The sequence below is a fragment of the Perca flavescens genome, chromosome 11 (assembly GCF_004354835.1).
Source record: "Perca flavescens isolate YP-PL-M2 chromosome 11, PFLA_1.0, whole genome shotgun sequence".
Taxonomy (NCBI): Eukaryota; Metazoa; Chordata; class Actinopteri; order Perciformes; family Percidae; genus Perca; species Perca flavescens.
The window spans coordinates 321,001-345,000 of NC_041341.1; the positions used below are offsets into that span (position 1 = coordinate 321,001).

General features: G+C 45.0%; 1 protein-coding gene across 1 annotated transcript in view; it reads left to right on the plus strand.

Annotated features, from left to right (window-relative positions):
• LOC114564194 (titin-like) overlaps window positions 1–24,000 on the plus strand; it is a 380,077-nt gene that overhangs the window by 44,231 nt on the left and 311,846 nt on the right. Inside the window, 12 exon segments of the mRNA XM_028591428.1 lie at window positions 980–1,207; window positions 2,598–2,839; window positions 4,712–4,944; window positions 5,557–5,721; window positions 6,598–6,766; window positions 7,356–9,052; window positions 11,201–11,482; window positions 13,383–13,649; window positions 14,748–15,020; window positions 18,105–18,368; window positions 20,451–20,711; window positions 22,706–22,966. Of these exon segments, the coding sequence (XP_028447229.1) occupies window positions 980–1,207; window positions 2,598–2,839; window positions 4,712–4,944; window positions 5,557–5,721; window positions 6,598–6,766; window positions 7,356–9,052; window positions 11,201–11,482; window positions 13,383–13,649; window positions 14,748–15,020; window positions 18,105–18,368; window positions 20,451–20,711; window positions 22,706–22,966 (4,342 nt within the window).

A 24,000-nucleotide genomic window follows, 5' to 3' on the forward strand; every position in this document is an offset into this window, starting at 1 on the left:
GTTGGGACCATTGGAGTCCCTTTTTGACACTTTTGAAGCTGTTGGTTGGGACCATTGGAGTCACTTTTTTACACTCTGGGTCGGGACCATTGGAGTCACTTTTTTACACCCTGGGTCAGGACCATTGGAGTCACTTTTTGACACTTTTGAAGCTCTGGGTCGGGACCATTAGAGTCACTTTTTGAAACTTTTGAAGCTGTTGGTTGGGACCCTTGGAGTCACTTTTTTACACTCTGGGTCGGGACCATTGGAGTCACTTCTTTGACACTTTTGAAGCTGTTGGTTGGGACCATTGGAGTCCCTTTTTGACACTTTTGAAGCTGTTGGTTGGGACCATTGGAATCACTTTTTTACACTCTGGGTCGGGACCATTGGAGTCACTTTTTGACACTTTTGAAGCTGTTGGTTGGGACCATTGGAGTCACTTTTTGACACTCTGGGTCGGGACCATTGTAGTGCTGCGTTTGGCCATACTCCGTCAGTGTGAACGCACTGTGGACTCAAAATAGAAGCAGAAGTACAGAAGTGCGCAATTTGAGACACAGCAAGAGTAATGTTAGCGTAGCCGTAGCTTAGCAGTATCCTGCAGCAGCTCTTTTCCTGACACCATGGCTACTGCCGGAGTCAGAGAGACGGAGAAGCAACAGTACTGGAAAATCCTGCTGCTTCCCTGAAGTCACCGTGTGGCAACATTTAGCCTTCCCAGAGAGTGAGTTATGGAAACAAACAAATGAGGTAAAGCCTGTGGGCTCCAACAAGACTCCATGGTGCATTCATGTGCAACTCGTAAACTCAAACTGTTGTTGTGACGTACCCTTCTGCCATCGAGTGGCTCTTATTGCGGCATTGCCGTCCCCCAATAAATGTTCAAATCAAAGTCAAATTGAATCGTGACACCCCTATAAATAAACGTATGATTGCTTTATATAGAAATCTCAGTTAATTTTCATTGTTGACCATTACGGACGTTGTTTTGCAGGAGTTTCTGATTTCAGCCTTTGAGGAGCGGATCATCCAGGAGATTGAGCTGCGTATCTTAAGGATCAGCTACAGCGAGCTGGTGATGGAGGACGGTGAGCTGATGGTGACTGTCGCGGAGGACGAGGCGCTGCAGCCCGCCTTCGACACGCCCGTCAAAAACTACAGAATCATGGACGGCATGGGCGTCACTTTCCACTGCAGGATGGCTGGACATCCTCTGCCGAAGGTACTGAGTCCAAAATATGTAAAAATGTAAAAAAAATAGTGTCATATACAGCAAAACAAATTTATACAATTCAGACCAAAGCTGGCAAATGTGCATCGTCAATTTGCGTCCACTAGAAGTTCTGTTTTTGCCACTGACAGACTCAGATTATTATTCTAAGTGTCTGACAACATTATGGAAAGGATCCCTACAGAGATAGACCTTTAAAACCTCTTTAAGACCTTTCTGTTTAACCAGAAACAGCTCTGAGGTCGTGATCACTAAACCCACCAGACTCCATTTAAAAAAACAGTACTTTTAGAGTGTATAGAGCTAACATATTCTCACATGTAAATCGGTAAACTATGTGTTTAGTTCAACCTACACTAGAGTTGTGATGGTTGGAAAAGTGGAAAGATGACCCAAAATGGCTTTTCATAGTTTTATTTTGTTTCTGTCCACTTTGAATGAAGTGTGTTCTACGATGCTAAAATCACTGTTTATTTACATGGAGTCTGGTGGGTTTAGCGAACGCAATTTCGCGGACGTTTTTATGTTTAAAAAAAGGATCTTACTCTTTAACAGAATGGTCGACCTCCTTAGAAATCCTTTCCATAATGTTGTCAGACATTTAGAATAATAAGTAAGTAAACTTTATTTATATAGCACCTATCACAGATAGAATCACAAAGTGCTTTACATGCAGCAAGTTTAACAATTTAAAAAACATCATACAAAACATAAAAACATGATAGCTCAGTCAACTGAAAGCTTGTCTGAATAGTAGTGTCTTCAGCTGTTTTTTAAAAGAAACAATAGAATCGGCCACACGCAGCGACAGGGGCAGAGCGATCCACGATTTGGGAGCAACTCCCTGAAAGGAGCAGGTCTCCCCGAGTTTTAAGGCAGGTTTGAGGGACCATCAGGAGATTTTGACCTGAGGAACGAAGAGTGCGGAAAGGAGAGTAAGGGGTCTACATGTCTGCGATATATTGAGGCGTCTGTCATGTAGTGCTCTAAAAGTTAAAACTAAAATTTTATAATCAATTCTGTATTTTACTGGAAGCCAGTGGAGAGTAAATAAAATCGGAGTAATGTGTGCCCTTCTGTTTGTTCCTGTTAAAAGCCTGGCTGCTGCATTTTGCACCAATTGGAGACTAATCTGAGCCTGTCAGCGGCAAAAACACACCATATTAGCTTACATTTTAGCTTGTTTCGCCGCTGCAAACTGCAGCTGTCTCGCCTAATACTGGACCAGTGTCAGAGATTGTTGTTCCCATCAGTCACTTAGACACAGAAACATGACATGACACGACATATTGTGCCAGGTTGAAAAAAGCGGTAGTTACCCTGTAAGTTTTTACAGTTATATTGGTGGCTAATGAGAATGCTCCTCTCCGTCTGCTGCCAGATTGCTTGGTACAAAGACGGCCAGCGCATCAGGCCCGGCGGCCGCTACCAGATGGAGGTTCTGCAGGACGGACGGGCCAGCCTCCGCGTGCCCGTGGTTCTGCCGGAGGACGAGGGCGTGTACACAGCCTTCGCCTCCAACATGAAGGGGAACGCCGTCAGCTCCGGGAAGCTCTACGTAGAGCCGTCCGGCGCCGTGACGCCCCAGAGATACACACCGCAGCCAGCCATGCAGAGGATCAGGTGAGAGACTCCTCCGCTACTCTACCAGAGGGTCTGTCAGCGCATACGCATCAAAATGGTTTCAAAGCAGTAGCCTCTGTATGTATTTATATATATATATGTATTAGTGATGCACCGAACCCAGATTTTTGGGGTTCTGCCGAATACCGAACCCACTGGTTAAGATTCTGCCGAACCCCGAACCGAACCCTACTCCCATTCTTAACACAGTAAACACATTAATGAAGTAAACAATGTCCACAGCAGTGCATTTATCATTGTATTTTAACTGTAAAAAATAAAAAAAGAATAGGCAACATTATGCCTGGCACACAAGTGGGAAAAACTATTTTTGACAAGGCCTATGTTTACCCTATCTCAAGATCCAACCAATATCCCAAATATTAGCCTTTTAGATTCATAATCCCATAAAGTAGGCTACCCCCACGCTCTATTCACATCGTAGGAAACTACATCGCTATCGCCACATGAGTGACAATTTAGTTTTGCATATTTTCGCTAACCAGTGTACGATGAAGGCATGTTTGGGGGGTGGCACTCCGCTCCCGCTGTAGGGAGACTCATTTACCGAGAGAACAGCTGACAGCCCGGGAGAGGCTCGGTCTGGTTTTAGCTGGGACTGTCCTTCCTTTACCGTACCTGAAGTTGCTGTCTGTCTGCACAACTCGTATTCTTTCTGATGTTTCAGACCAGATGTTGTAACAGAGGCCATGTTGTGTATAGTTTAGGGTCCTCGCCACCACCAGACCAATCGGCATTGCAAATTGAACATGTAGCTGGACTTGAATGGTCTTCTTTTGACTGAAAGTACTGCCAAACAACAACTTGTTCTGCTCACCAGTTCAATTTTCACTTTCTCACAGCCTACTGCCGTTGCTAGGTTGCTACTGCATTGTGTCTAACTATTGAGTTTCTCCTCTTGTTACTTCTATACTCTTTGGCAAGAGCAGAAACTCAACACGTTCTCCTCTTTTTCTCGAGTTTCGCCTCTCGTTACTTCTCTTTGGTACCGTTCGGTTTGGTGGAAAATAATTCTAACGTTCGGCAGTACCCGAACTCCGTCAAAAAGCCCAACGTTCGGCCCAATTCCAAACCGAACTCTGGGTTCGGTGCATCCCTAATATATGGCAGTGGTTCAAATGGGGGTACGTGTCCCCCTCGGGGTCCGTTGCATCAAAAAAATAATAATAATAATAACAAATTCCTTCCTTCCTTCCTTCCTTCCTTTGTGTTAACCTTAGTTTCTTCCTTCCTTCCTTCCTTCCTTCCTTCCTTCCTTCCTTCCTTCCTTCCTTCCTTCCTTCCTTCCTTCCTTCCTTCGTGTTAACCTTAGTTTCTTCCTTCCTTCCTTCCTTCCTTCCTTCCTTCCTTCCTTTGTGTTAACCTTAGTTTCTTTCTTCCTTCCTATCTTCCTACCTTCCTTCCTACCTTCCTTCCTTTCTTCCTTCCTTTGTGTTGCCTTAGTTCCTTCCTTCCTTCATTCCTACCTTCCTTCCTTCCTTCCTTCCTTCCTTTTTTCTACTGTCCAAGTTTGTCGAAGTTTTTGTCTGCCTTTTTCAAGATTTTTGTCACTTTTCTCCAAGTTTGTCTTCCTTCTTTCTACTGTTTTTTTTTAGCAAGTCTGTTGCTTTTTACGAAGTTTTTGATACTATTTTGCACCTATTCTTGCCTTACTTCCATCTTTCCACTGACTTTTTCCAAGTTTTTGTTGCCTTTTTTCATCAGCATTTAAATGTTTTTCAGTTACTTGACTGTTGTTTGGTAAATCCATCGCTGGTCAGGGGTTACTTGGCTTAAAAACACCGTTCATATTATTGAAATAAAAGTTTGAGAACCAGTGCTCCATGTTGATGACTGTGCTCCGTTTCCCAGATCCACGTCTCCACGCTCTCTGAGCCGCTCCCCTGGCCGTTCTTCCAGCCGTTCGCCCGGACGCTCTCCGTCCCGTCGGCTGGACGACACAGACGAAGCTCAGCTGGAGAGACTCTACAAGCCTGTGTTTGTCCTGAAACCTTCCTCTATCAAATGCTCCGAGGGGCAGACTGCCAGATTCGATTTAAAGGTTGTGGGCAGACCGATGCCCGACACATACTGGTTCCACAACGGTGAGAGAAACGGCTTTCAACTGACTCCAAACATACAGTACAGGCCAAAAGTTTGGACACACCTTCTCATTCAATGCGTTTCCTTTATTTTCATGACTATTTGCATCGTAGATTCTCACTGAAGGCATCAAAACTATGAATGAACACATATGGAATTATGTACTTAACAAAAAAGTGTGAAATAACTGAAAACATGTCTTATATTTTAGATTCTTCAAAGTAGCCACCCTTTGCTTTTTTTGATAACTCTGCAAACCCTTGGTGTTCTCTCAATGAGCTTCATGAGGTAGTCACCTGAAATGGTTTTACCTTCACAGGTGTGCTTTGTCAGGGTTAATTAGTGGAATTTGTTCCCTTATTAATTATAAGGCAAAGGGTGGCTACTTTGAAGAATCTAAAATATAAGACATGTTTTCAGTTATTTCACACTTTTTTGTTAAGTACATATGTCCATATTTGTTCATTCATAGTTTTCAGTGAGAATCTACAATGTAAATAGTCATGAAAATAAAAAGGAAACGCATTGAATGAGAAGGTGTGTCCAAACTTTTGGCCTGTACTGTACATCTTTATCTGTTGCTTCTGCCACATTAAAACCATTTTCTCCTTCAGGACAACAAGTGACCAATGACTACACACACAAGATAGTGGTTAAAGAGGACGGTACACAGTCCCTGATCATCGTCCCGGCCATGCCACAAGACTCTGGAGAGTGGACGGTCATCGCACAGAACAGAGCTGGACGGACTTCTGTCTCTCTAACTCTTACTGTTGAAGGTAAGTCTGTCAGGCACAGCTTTAACTTTAACCTGGACCCTACGTCCCCTATGTTTTGCATCTGCAGTGAGTGATGCAACAACAATCTTGGTCCAGTATTAAGCAAGATGAACCAAGCTGTAATGTAACCCTACAGGACTAATGTTCAGCAGCAGTTAGAGTCTACTAAAAGTTCTGTTTGTTGCCACTGACAGACTCAGATTATTATTCTAAGTGTCTGACAACATTATGGGATGGATCCCTACAGAGATAGACCTTTTAGTTAAAGATTAAGATCCTTTTAGTTTAACATGAAACAGCCCCGAAATCACCATCACCAAACTCCACCAGACTCCATGTAAATAATCAAGACTTTTATCATTGTAAAACACACTTCATTCAAAGTGGACAGAAACTAAATAAAAATACCAAAAGCCGTCTTGGTTCATCTTTCCACTGTTCCAACAATCACCACTCTGCTTTGGTTGAAATAAACCCTTAATTCACCCATTTACATGTGGAGATATGCTGGCTCTATACACGCTAAAGTCCTGATTATTTACATGGAGTCTGGTGGAGATATGCTGGCTCTATACACGTTAAAAGTCCTGATTATTTACATGGAGTCTGGTGGAGTTTGGTGATGGTGGTTTCGGGCCTGTTTCATATTTAACTAAAAGGATCTTGCTTTTTAACTAAAAGGTTTATCTCTGTAGGGATCCATCCCATAATGTTGTCAGACACTTAGAATAATAATCTGAGTCTGTCAGCAGCAACAACAGAACTTTTATTGGAAGCCATCTTACTTAATGCGGCCACATACATCTTGTGGCTCCAAAATGTGTATTAAATGATTAAACACTGTCTTGTTCTGCATTGTATTTCCCCATCACACAGCTCGAGAAAGCGTGGCGCGCCCTCAGTTTATCGAGAAGCTGAGGAACATCACCGTGAAGCAGGGCACTCTGGTCGAGCTAGCCGTCAAAGCCATCGGAAATCCGCTGCCAGACATCGTCTGGCTCAAGAACAGTGACATCATCACCCCACAGAAACACCCACATATCAAGTATGGATCTTTAGTTCGTTCACAAAAGATTGTCTAACCCTTTGACACAGATATGTACCGTAGAGCTGCAAAGATTAATTGATTAGTTGTCAACTATTATACTCTAAACTAGGGAGGGAACTAGAGAGGGAACTAGAGAGGGGACAAGAGAGGGAACTAGAGAGAGAACTAGAGAGGGAACTAGAGAGTGAACAAAAGAGGGAACTAGAGAGGGAAGGAGAGAGGGAACAAGAGAGGAAACTAGAGAGGAAACTAGAGCGGGAACTAGAGAGGGAACTAGAGAGGAAACTAGAGAGAGAACTAGTTAGGAAACTAGAGAGAGAACAAGAGAGGGAAGAAGAGGAAACTAGATAGGGAACTAGAGAGGGAACAAGAGAGGGAACTAGAGAGGGAATGAGAGAGGGAACAAGAGATTGTCTAACCTTTTGACACAGATATGTACCGTAGAGCTGCAAAGCTCAATTAGTTGTCAATATTAAATTAATCTCCAACTATTAAATAAATAATCATTAGTTGAAGCTGTACAGATCTGCAGAACTTGTAGAGTAGTTTGTGCTGAACAATGTGTCTGAACGATTATGCATTTCAGGATTGACGGGACAAAAGGAGAGGCCAAATTCCAGATTGTATCTTCTTCCGGATCGGACAGCGCCTGGTACACGGCCACGGCCATCAACAAGGCCGGCAGAGACACAACTCGCTGCAGAGTCAACGTAGAGGTGGACTTTGCCGCTCCGCAAGCCGAAAGGAAGCTCATCATCACCAAAGGAACGTACAAGACCAAGGACATCGCAGCACCCGAGCTGGAGCCTCTTCACCAGCGTTACGGCCAAGAGCAGTGGGAGGAGGGCGACCTTTTTGACAAAGAGAAGCAGCAGAAACCGCTCTTCAAGAAGAAGCTGACTTCTATCCGAATGAAGCGCTTCGGTCCGGCTCATTTCGAGTGCAGACTGACTCCGATCGGAGACCCCAACATGGCGGTGGAGTGGCTGCACGACGGCAAACCCCTGGAAGCCGCCAACCGGCTCCGCATGGTCAACGAATTCGGCTACTGCAGCCTCGACTACGAAGCCGCTTACGCCAGAGACAGCGGCGTCATCACCTGCAGGGCCACCAACAAGTTCGGCGTGGATCAGACATCGGCAACGCTCATCGTCAAGGACGAGAAGGGCCTCGTCGAGGATACGCAGCTACCCGAAGGCAGGAGGGGAGCGCACAGGATCGACGAGATCGAACGCATGGCGCACACGGGAGGACCCTACGGCGTAACCGCCGACGAAGAAACGGAGAAGATGAAACCAGAGATTGTGCTTCTTCCCGAACCAGCCAGAGTTCTCGAAGGCGGCATCGCGCGGTTCCGCTGCAGGGTGACCGGTTATCCCGCGCCCAAAGTCAACTGGTACCTCAACGGACAACTGATTCGCAAAAGCAAGCGATACCGACTTACCTACGATGGCATTTACTACTTGGAGATCGTCGACGTCAAGTCCTACGACTCCGGAGAAGTCAGGGTGGTTGCGGACAATCCTCTCGGCACAACCGAGCACACGGTGAAGGTGGAGATCCAACAGAAGGAAGACTTCAGGTCCGTGCTGCGCCGCGCTCCCGATCAGAAGGCCTCGGACACATCGCACGACGCCGGCAGGGTTGGATTTGACGTGGTGAAGGTGGAGCGACCCGGCGAGTCCGCGCAGGACCGAGAAGTCGTGAAGCTGCGCAAGGCCCAGAGAGTCGTTCACGAGAAAACCTCTGAGGAATCGGACGAGCTGAAGAGCAAGTTCAAGCGCAGGACGGAGGAAGGTTTCTACGAGTCCCTCTCCGCCGTGGAGTTCAAGTCGCGCAAGAGGGACGACTCCTACGAGGATCTGCTGAAGAAGACCAAGGACGATCTCCTCCATCGCCTGAAAGAGAAGGAAGAAGCCGAGAGGAAGAAGATGGAGGAACAGGGCACGGTCACGATCCCCACGATCAGACCGGAGAGGGTCCAGCTCTCCCCGAGCATGGAAGCGCCCAAGATCCTCCAACGCATCACGAGCAAGACGGTCGCCCCGCTGGACGAGGTGCGTTTCCAGCTGCGAGTCGTCGGCAGACCGGAACCTGAGTGCCAGTGGTTCAAGAACGGCGTCCTGGTGGAGAAGACCGAGCGTATCTACTGGTACTGGCCGGAGGACCACTTGTGCGAGCTGGTGATCCGAGACGTGACGGCAGAGGACTCCGCCAGCATCATGGTGAAAGCCGTGAATGTCGCCGGCGAGGCCTCCAGCCACGCCTTCCTGCTCGTGCAAGGTAAAGACTTTCTTACGACAAAACTCTGATATATTTGCCGATTTATTTCTTTAAACACTTTGTTTTTTTTCCTTCCTTCCTTTCTACCTACCTTCCCTTCCTTCCTTCCTTCCTTCCTTCCTTTCTTTTTACACTTTCAAAGGTCGTTATTTAAATTACTTACCGCTGAAATGTAGACAGATACAATACAAATGCCAGAAGTATTGTTTAGGAACCGGTATCGAAGTCTCGTATCGGTATCGGTATGGAGAATGTGTGAACGATAACCAGCCCTAGAATGCAGTGTTGAGGGAACTAGAGAGGGAACTAGAGAGGGAACTATAGAGGAAATGAGAGAAGGAACTAGAGAGGGAACAAGAAAGGGAACAAGTGAGGGAGCAAGAAAGGAAACTAGAGAGGGAACTAGAGAGGGAACGAGAGGGAACTAGAGAGGGAACAAGGAGGACATAAGAGAGGGAACAACAGAGGGAAAGAGAGGGAACTAGAGAGGGAACAAAGAGGACATAAGAGAGGAAACTAGAGAGGGAACTAGAGAGGGAACAAGGAGGACATAAGAGAGGGAACTAGAGAGGGAACAAGAGAGGGAACTAGAGAGGGAACAAGGAGGATATAAGAGAGGGAACAAGGAGGATATAAGAGAGGGAACTAGAGAGGAAACTAGAGAGGGAACAAGGAGGATATGAGAGAGGGAACTAGAGAGGGAATAAGGAGGATATAAGAGAGGGAACAAGAAAGGGAACTAGAGAGGGAATAAGGAGGATATAAGAGAGGGAACAGGAGAGGATTTAAGAGAGGGAACTAGAGAGGAAACTAGAGAGGGAACAAGGAGGATATGAGAGAGGGAACTAGAGAGGGAACAAGGAGGATATAAGACAGGGAACTTGAGAGGGAACAAGGGAGGGAACAAGAGAGGGAACAAGGAGGATATAAGAGAGGGAAATAGAGAGGATATAAGAGAGGGAACTAGAGAGGGAACAAGGAGGATATGAGAGAGGGAACTAGAGAGGGAACAAGGAGGATATAAGACAGGGAACTAGAGAGGGAACAAGAGAGGGAACTAGAGAGGGAATAAGGAGGATATAAGAGAGGGAACAAGAAAGGGAACTAGAGAGGGAATAAGGAGGATATAAGAGAGGGAATAAGGAGGATATAAGAGAGGGAATAAGGAGGATATAAGAGAGGGAACAAGAGAGGGAATAAGGAGGATATAAGAGAAGGAACTAGAGAGGGAACGAGGCTGAAGAGATATTTCTTAGAGTGCAGTGTTCTAGTGTTAATTTTGTCAGACGAGATGAGACTAAATATGTTCGTCAACGACCTTTTTTTCCATGACTAAGACGAGACGATGACGAGACCGTGCCGGTGTCCAAAAACGCTGACTAAGACTAAATTAACGTGCATTAACGAGACTAAAATGTTTTGCATAAAATAAAAACTAAGATAAAATCTCTCTTAATTTTCGTCTACAATCGTCTCTACTTTTTCATCTTGAGATAGAATATTCAGCTGCTACCGAGACCCGGTGCTACGGCACCGACAGGTGCCCTAACGACCGGTATCTACCGGACCGAATAGCCTGCGCTTCTCTCTGATGCTCCTCAACAGACGTTAGAGTCAACCGAAACATCGCTGCACAGGGTGCTACTTAACACTATACTTGGCAGCAGGTAACGTTAGCATACCGTTAGCTAGCAGTTGGATTTAACACAGTTAAAATGCTGACAACTAAACGGTGTAAAGATTTGTCTCTATTTCCAACACAAGACGTATGACAGTCTGCAGCTGCCGTTGTCTGAAAAACAACATTTGTTGCGTTCACTTGAAATACGCCTCGCCAGTTTCGTGCTGCATTTATTTTATTGTAAAATATCCTCCCATGCAGTGGTTGTTTTTGTCGTTTACTGGTGAAGAGGCTCAATATTTATATAACTGTATAGCATTTATTTATTTTTATAACTATTTGACTGAAATGGTTATCAGAAATAATTTATTTAAAAAAAGACTTGACTAAAATGACGAGACTTTTAGTCGACTAAAACTTGACCAACAAAAAATGTTGGCACAAGACTAAGACTAAGACTAAATTAAAAATAGGTGACAAAATTAACACTACAGTGTTCCAACGTATGCCTACGTCTGTTTTTTTAGGCAAGACAGCGGTGACCTTTACCCAACATTTGGAGGACGTCAGCGCCAACGAGAAGGACACCATGGTGACCTTCGAGTGTGAAACCAACGAGCCTTTCACCAAAGTCAAATGGCTCAAGAACAACACGGAGATCTTCTCCGGAGACAAATACAGAATGCACTCGGACAGAAAGGTCCACTTCCTGTCCGTGCTGGTCATCGAAATGAAGGACGTCGCCGAATACTCGTGTGTTCTCGTAGACGACGAGAGCATCAGGACGAGCGCCAGGCTCCACGTAGAAGGTAACCTTTACACACCCAGAAAGGGTACAGCCAACGTTATCTCTGGGTTCTATCTACAACGATTAGATGATGTCTAAATAATGAGATAAAGAGTCACAATCATCAGATAAAAAGCTTCCTATACACTGTTTACTTTGGACTTGGAAATTATGAAATAAACAAAAGAAAAGAAAACAAGAGTTGGAACTAGAGATGGAACAAGGGAGGGAACTAGAGAGGGAACTAGAGAGGGAACAAGAGAGGGAACTAGAAAGGGAACTAGAGAGGGAACTAGAGATAGAACAAGAAAGGGAACAAGGGAGGGAACTAGAGAGGGAACGAGAGAGGGAACTAGAAAGGGAACTAGAGAGGGAACTAGAGATGGAACAAGAGAGGGAACTAGAAAGGGAACTAGAGATGGGACAAGAGAGGGAACTAGAAAGGGAACAAGAGAGGGAACTACAGCGGGAACGAGAGAGGAAACAATAGAGGAAACTAGAGAGGGAACTAGAAAGGGAACTAGAGAGGGAACGAGAAAGGAAACTAAAGAGGGAACAGGGGAGGGAACTAGAGATGGAACAAGAGAGGGAACTGGAAAGGGAACTAGAGATGGGACAAGAGAGAGAACTAGAAAGGGAACAAGAGAGGGAACTACAGCGGGAACTCGAGAGGGAACTCGATAGGAAACTAGAGAGGGAACTAAAAAGGGAACGAAAGAGGGAACTAGAGAGGGAACGAGAGGGAACTAGAGAGGAAACGAGAGGGAACTAGAAAGGGAACAAAGAGGGAACTACAGCGGGAACGAGAGAGGAAACTATAGAGGGAACTAGAAAGGGAACAAAGAGGGAACTACAGCGGGAACGAGAGAGGAAACTAAAGAGGGAACTAGAGAGGGAACTAGAGAGGGAACTAGAGAGGGAACTAGAGAGGGAACTAAAGAGGATCTAGAGAGGGAAGAGGGGAGGGAACTAGAGATGGAACAAGAGAGGGAACTAGAAAGGGAACTAGAGATGGAACTAGAGATGGAACTAGAGAGGGAACTAGAGAGGAAACGAGAGGGAACTAGAGAGGGAACAAGGGAGGGAACTACAGCGGGAACGAGAGAGGAAACAAAGGAAATTAGAGAGGGACCTAGAAAGGGAACTAGAGAGGAAACTAGAGAGGGAACGAGAGAGGGAACTAGAGAGGAAACAATAGAGGAAACTAGAGAAGAAACTAGAAAGGGAACGAAAGAGGGAACTAGAGAGGAAACTAAAGAGAGAACAGGGGAGGGAACTAGAGATGGAACAAGAGAGGGAACAAGAAAGGGAACTAGAGAGGAAACTAAAGAGGGAACTAGAGAGGAATCAAGAGAGGGAAACTAGAGAATGAACAAGAGAGGGACCTAGAGACGAAACAGGGAGGGTATAAGAGAGGAAACAGGGAAGATATAAGAGAGGGAACAAGAGAGGGAATGAGAGAGGGAACTACAGAGGGAACTAGAGAGGACACAAGAGAGGGAACTAAAGAGGGACCTAGAGAGGAAACTAGAGAGGGAACAAGAGAGGGAACTAGAGAGGGAACTAGAGAGGGAACTAGAGTGGGAACTAGAGTGGGAACTAGAGTGGGAACTAGAGAGGATGATACCAGATGTCGATATGTTCGTGAGGGAACTAGAGAGGGAACTAGAGAGGGAACAAGAGAGGGAACTAGAGTGGGAACTAGAGAGGGAACTAGAGAGGGAACTAGAGAGGAAACGAGGATGATACCAGATGTCGATATGTTCGTGAGGGAACTAGAGAGGGAACTAGAGAGGGAACAAGAGAGGGAACTAGAGAGGGAACTAGAGTGGGAAATAGAGAGGGAACTAGATAGGGAACAAGAGAGGGAACTAGAGAGGAAACGAGCATGATACCAGATGTTGATATGTCTGTGTGTTCAGGCGCTGCCCTGGAGCTGAGGAAACCTCTGGAGAGCATCGAGGTGCCCGAGACGTACGCCGGAGAGTTTGAGGTGGAGCTGTCCCGCGAGGACGCCGAGGGCAGCTGGTTCTTCGGAGACAAGGAGCTGTCTCCCAGCGGTAAATACATCATGTCCTCCCGCCGAGGGAGACATAGCCTGTCCATCAAAGACGTGAGGAAGGAGGACCAGGGGAAGTACAGCTTCGTATGCGGAGATCTGAGGACCAGCGCCTCGCTGAAGATGAAACGTAAGAAACTCAGACACACGCTCAGGAACTTTATTCTACCGCTGTAACTGTTCGGCAGCTTTTTGATTTCCTTATTCAGTGTTTTGTCGCCTTTTTAGTTGCCAATTTTGGCGTCTTTTTTTGGTGTTTTTTCTGCGCCTTTTAGTCGCCATTTTTGTCTTTTTACACGTCGTTTTAGTTGCCAATTTTGACACCTTTTTGAAGGTTTTTTGTGCCGTTTTTGTGGCCTTTTTGTGGCCTATTCTGAAGTATTTTTTGCTTGTTTTGGCGCCTTTTTAAGCACTTCTTTTACGCTTTTCTGTAATTTTTGGTTGCCTTTTTTCAGCATTTTGTAAGAAACTTCACACACTCAGGAACTTTATTCTACCGCTGTAACTGTTAGGCAAATTAATTGGCACATTTTTGGTTTCTGTTTTCAATGTTTTATCACCTTTTTAGACGTCTTTTTAGTCACCTTTTTAGTCGCCAATTTTGGCGCTTTTTTGAGCGTTTTCTGCGCCTTTTTGTCATCTTTCCCAAAGTTTTTTTTCTCCTTTTTTTCTTGCCTTTTCTGGTGTTTTTGGTCGCCTTTTTCAGCGTTAATTTAGCTGTCTGGGTTCCCTACAACATACATACATCCAAGTTATTTTGGGGCAATTTGGTTGAAAGAAACCCATATTTCTGATGTAAAAAACCTTAAAATGAACGTGTTTCTGTCCCTCCAGTGGTTGTTGTCTGCAATGTAAGGCTGTCCTCGACTAAAGAAATTCTTAGTCGACTAACACTTATAGGATTCTGTCGACTAATCGATTAGTTGATTTAATTGACAGAGCTGTGCGCTTTGAGAGGTGGTTAAGACTAGAAAAGCACAATATAAATGTAGTTAATTAACCATCTGTAAAACTGAGTTTCTCCACAATTAATCCTGCAAAAGCACCACTTTAAATCTTGTGTTTACCATAAATGTGCTCAGAAGTTTCTTGGAAATGAGTAATTAAGCATGAATAAGCATAAAAAATGACTAATCGACTAAAGAAAGACCAAAACGACAGATTAGTCGACTAATCCACTAAGAGGTGGCAGCCCTAGTATTTAACCGTGGTTGTGTTTAATCTCCAGTGCGCCCCGTGACCCTGATGCAGCCTCTAACCGACCTGACCGTGTGCGAGGGCGACATCGCCCAGCTGGAGGTCCGGTTCTCGCAGGAGAACGTGGAGGGAACCTGGATGAAGAACGGCGCTGCCGTCTCGGCCTCGGACCGGGTCCACATCGTCATCGACAAACAGATCCACAAGCTGCTGCTGGAGAACGTCACCAGGGAGGACGCCGCTTCCTACGCCTTCGTGGTTCCCGCGCAGGACATCTCCACCTCGGGAAAACTCAGCGTTCAGAGTAAGAGTCACATCTAAGGGTGCAAAAGGTTTTCCCTTTTTATTTTAAATACTTCTCTGACTGTTTCAAAGCTGTTTTTGTAATTTTTTCCTCTCTAGTTGCCTCTCTAGTTTCCTCTCTAGTTTCCTCTCTTGTTTCCTCTCTAGTTTCCTCTATTGTTTCCTCTCTTGTTTCCTCTCTAGTTCCCTCTCTAGTTCCCTCTCTAGTTGCCTCTCTAGTTTCCTCTCTTGTTCCCTCTCCTGTTTCCTCTCTTGTTTCCTCTCTTGTTTCCTCTCTAGTTCCCTCTCTAGTTGCCTCTTTAGTTTCCTCTCTAGTTTCCTCTCTTGTTCACCTCTCTAGTTCCCTATCTAGTTTCCTCTCTAGTTCCCTCTCTACTTCCCTTTCTAGTTTCCTCTCTAGTTTCCTCTCTTGTTCCCTCTCTTGTTCCCTCTCTTGTTCACCTCTCTAGTTTCCTCTCCTGTTTCCTCTCTAGTTCCCTATCTAGTTTCCTCTCTAGTTCCCTTTCTAGTTTCCTCTCTTGTTCCCTCTCTTGTTCCCTCTCTTGTTCACCTCTCTAGTTCCCTCTCTTGTTCCCTCTCTTGTTCCCTCTCTTGTTCCCTCTCTAGTTCCCTCTCTAGTTTCCTCTCTAGTTCCCTCTCTAGTTCCCTCTCCAGTTCCTCTCTAGTTCCCTATCTTGTTCCCTCTCTAGTTTCCTCTCTAGTTCCCTATATTTTTCCCTCTCTAGTTTCCTCTCCTGTTTCCTCTGTAGTTCCCTATCTAGTTTCCTCTCTAGTTCCCTCTCTACTTCCCTTTCTAGTTTCATTTCTTGTTCCCTCTCTTGTTCCCTCTCTTGTTCACCTCTCTAGTTTTCTCTCTAGTTCCCTATCTTGTTCCCTCTTTCATTCCCTCTCTAGTTTCCTCTCTAGTTTCCTCTCTTGTTCCCTCTCTTGTTCCCTCTCTAGTGTACTATCTAGTCGCCTCTTTAGTTCCCTATCTTGTTCCCTCTCTAGTTCCCTATCTTGTTCCCTCTCTAGTTCCCTCTCTAGTTCCCTATCTTGTTCCCTCTCTAGTTTCCTCTACTTTTTTCTCTCTAGTTTCCTCTCTAGTTCCCGCTCTACTTCCCTTTCTAGTTTCCTCTCTAGTTCCCTCTCTAGTTCCCTCTCTAGTTGCCTCTCTAGTTTCCTCTCTTGTTCCCTCTCCTGTTTCCTCTCTTGTTTCCTCTCTTGTTTCCTCTCTAGTTCCCTCTCTAGTTGCCTCTCTAGTTTCCTCTCTAGTTTCCACTCTTGTTCACCTCTCTAGTTCCCTATCTAGTTTCCTGTCTAGTTCCCTCTCTACTTCCCTTTCTAGTTTCCTCTCTTGTTCCCTCTCTTGTTCCCTCTCTTGTTCACCTCTCTAATTCCCTCTGTAGTTTCCTCTCTTGTTCCCTCTCTTGTTCCCTCTCTTGTTCACCTCTCTAGTTTCCTCTCCTGTTTCCTCTCTAGTTCCCTATCTAGTTTCTTCTCTAGTTCCCTTTCTAGTTTCCTCTCTTGTTCCCTCTCTTGTTCACCTCTCTAGTTCCCTCTCTAGTTCCCTCTCTTGTTCCCTCTCTAGTTCCCTCTCTAGTTCCCTCTCTAGTTTCCTCTCTAGTTCCCTCTCTAGTTCCCTCTCCAGTTTCCTCTCTAGTTCCCTATCTTGTTCCCTTTCTAGTTTCCTCTCTAGTTCCCTATCTTTTTCCCTCTCTAGTTTCCTCTCCTGTTTCCTCTCTAGTTCCCTACCTAGTTTCCTCTCTAGTTCCCTCTCTACTTCCCTTTCTAGTTTCCTTTCTTGTTCCCTCTCTTGTTCCCTCTCTTGTTCACCTCTCTAGTTCCCTCTCTAGTTCCCTCTCTTGTTCCCTCTCTAGTTCCCTCTCTAGTTCCCTCTCTAGTTTCCTCTCTAGTTCCGTCTCTAGTTCCCTCTCCAGTTTCCTCTCTAGTTCCCTATCTTGTTCCCTTTCTAGTTTCCTCTCTAGTTCCCTATCTTTTTCCCTCTCTAGTTTCCTCTCCTGTTTCCTCTCTAGTTCCCTATCTAGTTTCCTCTCTAGTTCCCTCTCTACTTCCCTTTCTAGTTTCCTTTCTTGTTCCCTCTCTTGTTCCCTCTCTTGTTCACCTCTCTAGTTTTCTCTCTAGTTCCCTATCTTGTTCCCTCTTTCATTCCCTCTCTAGTTTCCTCTCTAGTTACCTCTCTTGTTCCCTCTCTTGTTCCCTCTCTAGTGCACTATCTAGTGTCCTCTTTAGTTCCCTATCTTGTTCCCTCTCTAGTTCCCTATCTTGTTCCCTCTATAGTTTCCTCTCCTTTTTTCTCTCTAGTTTCCTCTCTAGTTCCCTCTCTACTTCCCTTTCTAGTTTCCTCTCTTGTTCCCTCTCTTGTTCCCTCTCTTGTTCACCTCTCTAGTTCCCTCTCTAGTTTCCTCTCCTGTTTCCTCTCTAGTTCCCTATCTTGTTCCCTCTCTAATTTCCTCGCTGGTTTCCTCTCTTGTTCCCTCTCTAGTTCCCTTTCCAGTTTCCTCTCTTGTTCCCACTCTTGTTCCTTTTCTAATTTCCTCTCTGGTTTCCTCTCTTGTTCCCTCTCTAGTTCCCTTTCTAGTTTCCTCTCTTGTTCCCGCTCTTGTTCCGTCTCTAGTTCCTTCTCTTGTTCCCTCTCTAGTTCCCTCTCTAGTTCCCTCTCTTGTTCTTTCTCTAGTTTCCTCTCTAGTTCCATTTCTAGTTTCCTCTCCTGTTTCCTCTCTAGTGTCCTATCTAGTTTCCTCTCTAGTTCCCTATCTAGTTTCCTCTCTAGTTCCCTATCTAGTTTCCTCTCTAGTTCCCTATCTTTTTTCCTCTCTGGTTTCCTCTCGTGTTCCCTCTCTGGTTTCCTTTCTAGTTTCCTCTCTTGTTCCCTCTCTAGTTCCCTCTTTTTATCCTTTTTTATTACCTTTTTTACACTTTTCCCGACATTTAAGAAGCCTTTCTTAAATGTTTTTTTTTTGTGACATTTTCTACACTTTTTAAAGCTTTTTTCGACATGTTTGTGCTGTGTTCATAATCGGTTTTAGATCTGAAAATCATGTGTGAGTCTGTAAACCGGTTAAAACTCTCTGAACTTTTGCAGCGATCGACATCGTGGTTCCGCTGAAGGACGTGTCCTCGGTGGAAGGCACCAAGGCGGTCCTGGAGGCCAAGATCTCCGCTCAGGACATTAGCTCGGTCAAATGGTACCTCAACGACAAGCTGCTGCTGCCCAGCGACCGGATCCAGATGGTTGCCAAGGGATCCAAGCAGCGACTGGTCTTCACCAGGACCTACGCGTCTGATACCGGACGCTACAAACTGGTGGTCGGAAAGGTGGACACCAGCTGCAGCCTCACTGTCCAAAGTAAGACACGGTTTATTCTACGGCTGAACCCAATACCATGTTTTGTGCGCCAAAGCTTCGGTACTTATTGGCTAGCGGCTTAAAGGTCCTATGGCATGAAAATGTCACTTTATGAGGTTTTTTAACATTAATATGAGTTCCCCCAGCCTGCCTATGGTCCCCCAGTGGCTAGAAATGTTGATAGGTGTAAACCGAGCCCTGGGTATCCTGCTCTGCCTTTGAGAAAATGAAAGCTCAGATGGACCAATCAGGAATCTTCTCCTTATGAGGTCATAAGGATCAAGGTTACCTCCCCTTTCTCTGCTTTGCCCGCCCAGAGAATTTGGCCCACCCATGAGAGAGAGACATCATGGCTTTCAAACGAGCAAAGTGGCAGTTGGTCAAAGAGACTTCAGATACAGTATTAGGGGACCACTAAGGTCTATATAAAAGAGACTTCAGATACAGTATTAGGGGACCTCTAAGGTCTATATAAAAGAGACTTCAGATACAGTATTAGGGGACCACTAAGGTCTATATAAAAGAGACTTCAGATACAGTATTAGGGGACCACTAAGGTCTAAATAAAAGAGACTTCAGATACAGTATTAGGGGACCACTAAGGTCTATATAAAAGAGACTTCAGATACAGTATTAGGGACCACTAAGGTCTAAATAAAAGAGACTTCAGATACAGTATTAGGGACCACTAAGGCCTATATAAAAGAGACTTCAGATACAGTATTAGGGACCACTAAGGTCTATATAAAAGAGACTTCAGATACAGTATTAGGGGACCACTAAGGTCTATATAAAAGAGACTTCAGATACAGTATTAGGGGACCACTAAGTCCTATATAAAAGAGACTTCAGATACAGTATTAGGGGACCACTAAGGCCTATATAAAAGAGACTTCAGATACAGTATTAGGGACCACTAAGGTCTATATAAAAGAGACTTCAGATACAGTATTAGGGACCACTAAGGTCTAAATAAAAGAGACTTCAGATACAGTATTAGGGGACCACTAAGGTCTATATAAAAGAGACTTCAGATACAGTATTAGGGACCACTAAGGTCTAAATAAAAGAGACTTCAGATACAGTATTAGGGGACCACTAAGGTCTAAATAAAAGAGACTTCAGATACAGTATTAGGGGACCACTAAGGTCTATATAAAAGAGACTTCAGATACAGTATTAGGGACCACTAAGGTCTAAATAAAAGAGACTTCAGATACAGTATTAGGGGACCACTAAGGTCTATATAAAAGAGACTTCAGATACAGTATTAGGGGACCACTAAGGTCTATATAAAAGAGACTTCAGATACATTATTAGGGACCACTAAGGTCTAAATAAAAGAGACTTCAGATACAGTATTACAGTACACAAAGGTACTCTAAAACTTGCCCCGACAAGTGGCATGTTAGCTAACTGGGAGCTCTGGCCATTAGCTACAGCAACTCCAGTTTGCATGCACCGATTTTAGTCGACAATACTCAGAGACATCTAGCGATCAAGATTCAGGTAAACATCTGCTGGATTTCTCCATTAATCCCAACAAAAACCCACAGGGAATTTCAGCCTGCTTGCACTTCAAATTCCAAAATTGAAAATCAAATACCTACCCATCGTACGAATATTGAAATCCAGCCCTAGTTTCATTCCCATGATCCTGTTTTTTAGCCTGACAAGCCAGACCCAACATCCAGATGTTGGGTCTGGGGGAACTCACCATTGACGGAGCTCAATCCGTCTTTCAAATTCCGTCTGCAAGCAGTAGGATAGCGCTACAACCAACCAGAGCAACGCTAACTGATAGATTAAACTTTAAACTTTTGCCGTATCCGGTCGGCAAAACTCTGAACACATCTTACCTTTTTTAAGAATGACTTCAGTGCCGTTCTTTGTTCTTTTCTCAAAGAAAAGCTGAACTCCAAGCCCCGCCCATCGGCTCTATACACAATGTGATTGGCCTGACCAGAGTTTGGTTTTTCCAGCTCGCAAAGACAAATTACATTTGCTGCCGCTAGGGTGCGTCTAGATTTCTATGCTGCCTGTTTTTAGCTCCATGTTGTAACCCTGCTGTTGTTTCCGCAGAGGTTCACATCGTGAAGCACATGGAGGACAAGGTTTGCTCCGAGTCCCAGAACGTCACCTTTAACGTGGAAGTGTCTCACCCCGGCATCGACCCCGTCTGGACCTTCAGGAACCAGCAGCTCAAAGCCGGACCCAAATACAAGATGGAGTCCAAGGGTGTGGCCCACTCGCTGACCATCATCGACGCCATGAAGGACGTGGACGGCCAGTACACGTTCCACGCCGGGGAACAGACGTCCAGCGCCAAGCTCACCGTCTCCGGTACGTCTCCAACAAAACACATTCACTTTCCTCTAGAACGACAGATATAAGAGAGGGAACAAGGGAGGGAACTAGAGAGGGAACTAGAGAGGGGAACTAGAGAGGGAACAAGGGAGGAAACAGAGGGAGGGAACTAGAGAGGGAACAAGAGAGGAAACAGAGGGAACTAGAGAGGGAACAAGAGAAGGAACTAGAGAGGGAACAGGAGAAGGAACTAGAGAGGGAACAAGAGAGGAAACAATAGAGGAAACAGAGGGAACTGGAGAGAGAACAAGAGAGGGAACTAGATAAGGAACTAGAGAGGGAACAGGAGAGGAAACTAGAAATGGAAGTAGAGAGGGAACAAGAGAAGGAACTAGAGAGGGAACAAGAGAGGAAACAGAGGGACCTAGAGAGGGAACAAGAGAAGGAACTAGAGAGGGAACAGGAGAAGGAACTAGAGAGGGAACAAGAGAGGAAACAGGGAACTAGAGAGAGAACAAGAGATGGAACTAGATAAGGAACTAGAGAGGGAACAAGAGAGGAAACAGGGAACTAGAGAGGGAACAAGAGAGGAAAGAGAGGGAACTAGAGAGGGAACAGGAGAAGGAACTAGAGAGGGAACAAGAGAGGAAACAAAAGAGGAAACAGAGGGAACTGTAGAGAGAACAATAGAGGGAACTAGATAAGCAACTAGAGAGGGAACTAGAGAGGAAACCGAGGGAACTAGAGAGGGAACAAGAGAGGAAACAGGGAACTAGAGAGAGAACAAGAGATGGAACTAGATAAGGAACTAGAGAGGGAACAAGAGAGGAAACAGAGGGAACTAGAGAGGGAACAATAGAGGAAACAGAGGGAACTAGAGAGGGAACAAGAGAAGGAACTAGAGAGGGAACAGGAGAAGGAACTAGAGAGGGAACAAGAGAGGAAACAAGAGAGGAAACAGAGGGAACTAGAGAGAGAACAAGAGAAGGAACTAGAGAGGGAAGAGGAGAAAGAACTAGAGAGGGAACAGGAGAAGGAACTAGAGAGGGAACAAGAGAGGAAACAGAGGGAACTAGAGAGGGAACAAGAGAAGGAACTAGAGAGGGAACAGGAGAAGGAACTAGAGAGGGAACAAGAGAGGAAACAGGGAACTAAAGAGAGAACAAGAGATGGAACTAGATAAGGAACTAGAGAGGGAACAAGAGAGGAAACAGAGGGAACTAGAGAGGGAACAGGAGACGGAACTAGAGAGGGAACAAGAGAGGAAACAAGAGAGGAAACAGAGAGAACTGTAGAGAGAACAATAGAGGGAACTAGATAAGGAACTAGAGAGGGAACTAGAGAGGAAACCGAGGGAACTAGAGAGGGAACAAGAGAGGAAACAGGGAACTAGAGAGAGAACAAGAGATGGAACTAGATAAGGAACTAGAGAGGGAACAAGAGAGGAAACAAAGGGAACTAGAGAGGGAACAATAGAGGAAACAGAGGGAACTAGAGAGGGAACAAGAGAAGGAACTAGAGAGAGAACAGGAGAAGGAACTAGAGAGGGAACAAGAGAGGAAACAAGAGAGGAAACAGAGGGAACTAGAGAGGGAACAATAGAGGAAACAGAGGGAACTAGAGAGGGAACAAGAGAAGGAACTAGAGAGAGAACAGGAGAAGGAACTAGAGAGGGAACAAGAGAGGAAACAAGAGAGGAAACAGAGGGAACTAGAGAGAGAACAAGAGAAGGAACTAGAGAGGGAACAGGAGAAGGAACTAGAGAGGGAACAGGAGAAGGAACTAGAGAGGGAACAAGAGAGGAAACAGAGGGAACTAGAGAGGGAACAAGAGAAGGAACTAGAGAGGGAACAGGAGAAGGAACTAGAGAGGGAACAAGAGAGGAAACAGAGGGAACTAGAGAGAGAACAAGAGAGGGAACTAGATAAGGAACAAGAGAGGGAACTAGATAAGGAACAAGAGAGGGAACTAGAGAGGGAACTGTTGCCGTAGAGTTTAACCCAGAGCGTTGTTCCCTCGTTGGCCTCCAGGCGGCGCCATCACGCGGCCGCTGCAGGACGTGATGGTGGCCGAGTCTCAGACGGCCGCGCTGGAGTGTGAGGTCGCCAACGCCAACGCCGAGGGCAGGTGGCTGAAGGACGGCCAGCCCGTGGACTTCAACGAGAACGTGACGAGCGAGGTGAAGGGCGCGGTCAGACGCCTCGTCATCGCCATCACCAGACCGCAGGACGTGGGCGAGTACACCTACCAGGTGGCCACCTCCAAGACCACCGGCAACCTCCGCGTGGAGGGTAAGCACCGCCAAATCATCTGCTCCTCTCTTTTACCGCTGATACTGTTAGTCAACTTTTTCAGCACCTTTGCATTTTGGCGCGTTTTTAGTCGCCTTTTTTTGTCACGTTTTCCGATGTTATTGTGCTGAAAAAGGCACCATTTTGGCCCCTTTTTAGACGCCTTTTTGATTTTGAATTTTTTCGCGCCTTTTTTTGTCGCCTTTATTTTATGTGTTTTTTTTTTAGAGTGTTTTCTGGGTCTTGTTGTCGCCCTTTTTTTCTTGTCACCTTTTCCAATGTTATTGTGCTGATTTCAGCATTTTGGCACTTTTTTAGATGCCTTTTTGAGTATTTTTAGCCTCTTTTTTGACGCCGTTTTGATTATTTTCTGCGCCTTTTTTGTCGTTTTATTTTGAGTGTTTTCTGGGCCTTTTTGTCGTCTTTTTAGTTTCCTTTTTTGTCACCTTTTCCGATGTTATTGTGCTGAAAAAGGCATAATTTTGGCTCCTTTTTAGACGCCTTTTTGAGTATTTTCGGCGCCTTTTTTTTTCGTCTTTATTTTATGTGTTTTTGAGTGTTTTCTGGGTCTTGTTGTCGCCCTTTTTTTGTCACCTTTTCCAATGTTATTGTGCTGATTTCAGCATTTTGGCGCTTTTTTAGATGCCTTTTTGAGTATTTTTAGCGTCTTTTTTGACGCCGTTTTGATTTTTTTCTGCGCCTTTTTTGTCGTTTTATTTTGAGTGTTTTCTGGACCTTTTTGTCGTCTTTTTTGTCACCTTTTTGATGTTATTGTTGTGCTGAAAACATTTTGGCGCTTTTTAGATGCCTTTTGGCAACAAAAAGCCTTTTGATTTTTTGACGCCTTTTTTTTATGAGTTTTTTTTTCTGGGCCTTTTTGTTGTCTTTTTAGTTTCCTTTTTTTGTCACCTTTTCCGATGTTATTGTGCTGAAAAAGGCATAATTTTGGCTCCTTTTTAGACGCCTTTTTGAGTATTTTCGGCGCCTTTTTCTTTTTGTCTTTATTTTTTGTGTTTTTTTGAGTGTTTTCTGGG